Here is a 4,115-nt window from a genome sequence, read left to right as displayed (position 1 = left end):
TGTAGGACTGTGCGAGGACACAAAAATAGTTAGTTTCGGTTAGGTGTATAATAGATTAATGTTACAGTCATCAGGCCATCAGGAGTATAAGTATATAGGTCTAAGGGCCCGTCTTACAATCATAGTTTAAACCTCAGTTACGCTTAACCCACTGATTTTACCGGCCGAATTCGGTGGTGTAACCTTAGTTTAGCTATTGTAATACGAGCCCTAAGCTGTACGTACAATAATTGATCAATGGATCATCGTGTATGGAAGCCAGAAGGCAGAAGGGGTTCAATCGGGATGGCCAAAAGATGGACACCGGGCACAAGACAACCCGGAAAACGACGGAGAGATACACAGCATAGATTTTAATAATGAAGTATGCAGTTATATTCAAAAAAGCATGGTATGTAAAAGTCATACCTAACATTTTTTTGAAATTTTCTATCTAATGAGTTTAGGGTAACACCAATAATCCCATATAATACGGTTAGGTGATTTTCGGATCCTATTTTTTCTTTCAAATATAATAATTGTACGTGACACATAATATACTAATAATATAATAATATAATATAATATGAATGTTTTTTTTTTTTAATAAGAACCATAATAGGCTGAAAGCCTGACTCGAAAATCTCAGCCCCCCTGTACATGACGCATTGGCGCCTAACCACCTATGTATAGATCTCGATTTAAGATATACCATATCTTATATCGTGGTATTACAGAATATGTAAAATTATTATATATATTCAGTGGTGGCATATATATTCTGTAGTCACCTCTATCCCAATTCCCGACATTTCACAACGTCTGGATACATTACATTCATAATACACCCAGATAGATGGCGTTAACTATACGAAGTTCCCCAGTACTTTGTCAATAGAAGATAGTATTATCTTAAATCGTGCTACCTACAACTGATTAATTTTGTTATTTATTAATTATTTCATTCATGAGTACTGAGTAGTTAATACTATTGAGATTATATTATTATAGTTCATATATTTATATTTTATTGTTATTTATTATTTGGTATTATTTAATACTATATTATCTTAATTCGTGATTCGTTTATGGCGAATGGTGAACACTCGTCACTCACTACTATTGTAAATACTAAAACATGAACTAAACTATGAAGTGCGCTGTAATTTAAAAAAAGTTTATAACTGATTTTTATATCATACCATATTAATTGTTAAACGTTTCAAACACCGAAACACGAATAATACAAGTATCACTCGAGTCAGTATAATATCTATAGCAATTTTAGGTTTATGTCAATTTAATAATTTTAAACAAATAATTTGTAGATAAGTCAAGTACTAATGACATCACCAAAAAAAGGAACGGGGCGTATTCGACGCATTAAAGTTGGATCTATGTCCAAAGCGATGATGCAGCTCTTGTATTATCAATCATTAAAAGTTTCAAATACAAATGATTCGAATAACATCCAAGTCTGTATAATATCAGTGTATGTGTTTGTGATGTAATATTTAACAATTTTAAACAAATTATTTCTCAGAAGTTTGCTCAAAAAGAAATTATGTTGCCAAAAAAAGAAACAGGGCACACGGCAACCCCCATGACCAATGAACCGATGAACGCAGTGATTCGTTTGCCATGTGAATCATTAAATATTTCAAATACAAGTGACATGCGAGTCCGTATAAATTCATAAAGGGTATTATATCCATTCATCCAACATAATGTCTAACAATTTTAAACCAATAATTTCCAGACGGCGAGTCAAGTAAAAATCATGACGTTGCCAGTGAAAAGGACGGATTGTAGGACAGCTTCTATCGGCGAAAAATGTACTACAGATGATATGGTTGTCTGCAGCGAGTCTTTTGGAACTACCATTGCAACCGTGGATGATAAATGTGAAACTTTGGTTCACAGCATAAGAGGCAATCTTGGTCCGTATGTTTGCCGAATTTGTGATAAATATTTTAAACATGTAAGTAGCTTGAACGAGCACGAGAAAAGACACAAATCAACTGGAAATCAAACACAAGCAGATGTGGTTCGGCCACATGTGTGTGACATTTGCCAGCTGGCATTTAAGAAAATATACACTCTAACTGTGCATTATAGGATGCACACTGGACATAAACCCTTTGCATGCAATGTTTGTGGCGATACGTTCACATGTTCGGCCAACCGGTCTGTACACATGAGAACACACACAGGATATCGGCCATATGTTTGCAAATTTTGTGGATATGCGTTCAACCAATCACACGTGCTGACCGAACACATGAGGCTACACACTGGTGAAAGGCCCTATGAGTGTGGTTTGTGCAAGTTAGCGTTTGTGTCCAGCGGCTTACTTAGAAAACACACCATACGAAAACACAACAAACACATATAGCTTTCATAAAATATATAGGTGCACACTGCACATTATATTGATACAACAGTTACAAATAAAGAGCAGTAAACCTAAAGTAAAAAGACTTTATATATTCATCCTTTTCCCAGATCCTGTTGTTTAAAGTTTGTAGTCAATAGTCAAATCTGAATCGTTCAAGATGATTGTATATTATAATTAAGGCTTAGGGTTCAGGTCTTAATACAATATTAAACTTACAAAATAAAAATTTCACAGTGAAATTGGTGCCATCAATGATATAAGCAATTTTTAGTTTTTACTGTTTATATTATTAATGGAATGTCAGATAATACAAGCTGTAAAGAACAGTTAATATAAAATAAATACATTTTATCTAGTTAAACTGATATTATTGGATAAATATTTTTTTGCTACAATTTAAAGAGATAAGATTATAAAAATATGTTCATAACATAGCTGTTCATATTATATACAAATAAGTTATAGAATATGCTTTAAACATTTTTAAATATGAAATCTAGACATTGAGAAACAAATGTTGGTCAAATAAAATGTCTGCTATTAATTTTCTAAACAAATTTGCAATTATATTATTATGTACTGTATATTGAACAAATATTAATTTTTAGGAATTTATCTTTAATTTTTATACGCAATTACATGCTATATATTTATATGTAACTAATTAATAAGTGTTATTAAATAACTAGTTATTTAGATACTGATAATATTTATACTTACCAATCTGGTAATACATAGCTTACTTGAGTTAGTTAGTACTAGTTTATATTAAAATTGTGAAAACAAGGTTTTGGTACTTCAGTTTTAGTTTTTTATAAAAACTATTTTGTTCTAGTTCATCTAAAAAGCTTAGACAATTATTTCCGATAATACGAGGTGTGCATACCGACAGTTTCTAAGGAGTTCAATATAGGCAATTTTCTATTTGAGTGCATACTGCATAGTAAGTGATCATTAGTGTAAGTGACTGTATAAAATAAATAGTGGAGCACACCCGCACGTGCATGTCAGCATTTCAGCAACGCAGCATTTTACACACTAATTACAAAATATGTGAATTTTAGTGAAACACTGAAACTTAATTTCGTATTTCTAATAATATAGCTTACTGAGTGACAATACAGTATAAATACCTATTATACAAATTGAGGAGAAGAAGTCTATCTACGTTTGTATAGGAGTCGATTTTCGATATTTTATTTTCAATGTCCTATATTTAACTCTAAGACTTGTAATATTTTACTTTTTTAATTTAGTAATTAAAATATCAAAAATTGACTTTTAAACAGACATATCTATAGATTAACTTATTTTCTACAATATTGATAATAGGTGGATTTACTCTCAAACCGCTCAATAAACCATATTGTTGCAAATACTAAAGTACATTTTCATAGAATTTTTCAATACTATCCAATAAATAGCCCTTACGCATTTATCGATGGTGAAACCAGGATACTCTCAGAGGTGGGGGAGAGAGGCTCAATGAACTAAAATATTATTATTATCGTAATAAAAAAAATTACCTTTTACATTGTACTGTGAAAAACAATTACAGGTATTGGCACAAATCACAGGGGTGCTAAACCTACTTACCTGCTTAGCGCCCCAATAGTACCACCATTATCTTGAATAATAAATAGGTAGTAATTAAAAATCTTGAACATGTACGATGTACCACTATGATGAGTCAACATAGACTATCAAAATTATCAACTATCCACATCGAAAGAGATAT

The 4,115-nt window shown here is 31.6% G+C and overlaps 1 protein-coding gene across 2 annotated transcripts; it reads left to right on the top strand.

Annotated features, from left to right (window-relative positions):
- Positions 1–927: 927 nt before the first annotated feature.
- Positions 928–2,476, top strand: LOC132949431 (zinc finger protein 90-like). Of its 2 annotated transcripts, none has more exons than XM_061020316.1 (4): positions 928–1,239; positions 1,308–1,454; positions 1,526–1,660; positions 1,739–2,476. In XM_061020316.1, the coding sequence occupies exons 2-4, from the start codon at positions 1,323–1,325 to the stop codon at positions 2,372–2,374; spliced, it is 903 nt and encodes a 300-aa protein (XP_060876299.1). In that variant the 5' UTR covers positions 928–1,239; positions 1,308–1,322; the 3' UTR covers positions 2,375–2,476. The 2 variants fall into 2 exon arrangements, with proteins under 2 accessions (XP_060876299.1, XP_060876298.1); XM_061020315.1 differs by having other exon boundaries at positions 930–1,239; positions 1,523–1,660; positions 1,739–2,474.
- The last annotated feature ends 1,639 nt before the right edge of the window (positions 2,477–4,115 follow it).

The sequence above is a fragment of the Metopolophium dirhodum genome, chromosome 7 (assembly GCF_019925205.1).
Source record: "Metopolophium dirhodum isolate CAU chromosome 7, ASM1992520v1, whole genome shotgun sequence".
In the NCBI taxonomy this organism is placed as follows: Eukaryota; Metazoa; Arthropoda; class Insecta; order Hemiptera; family Aphididae; genus Metopolophium; species Metopolophium dirhodum.
This window is presented reverse-complemented; position numbering and strand designations above follow the sequence as displayed.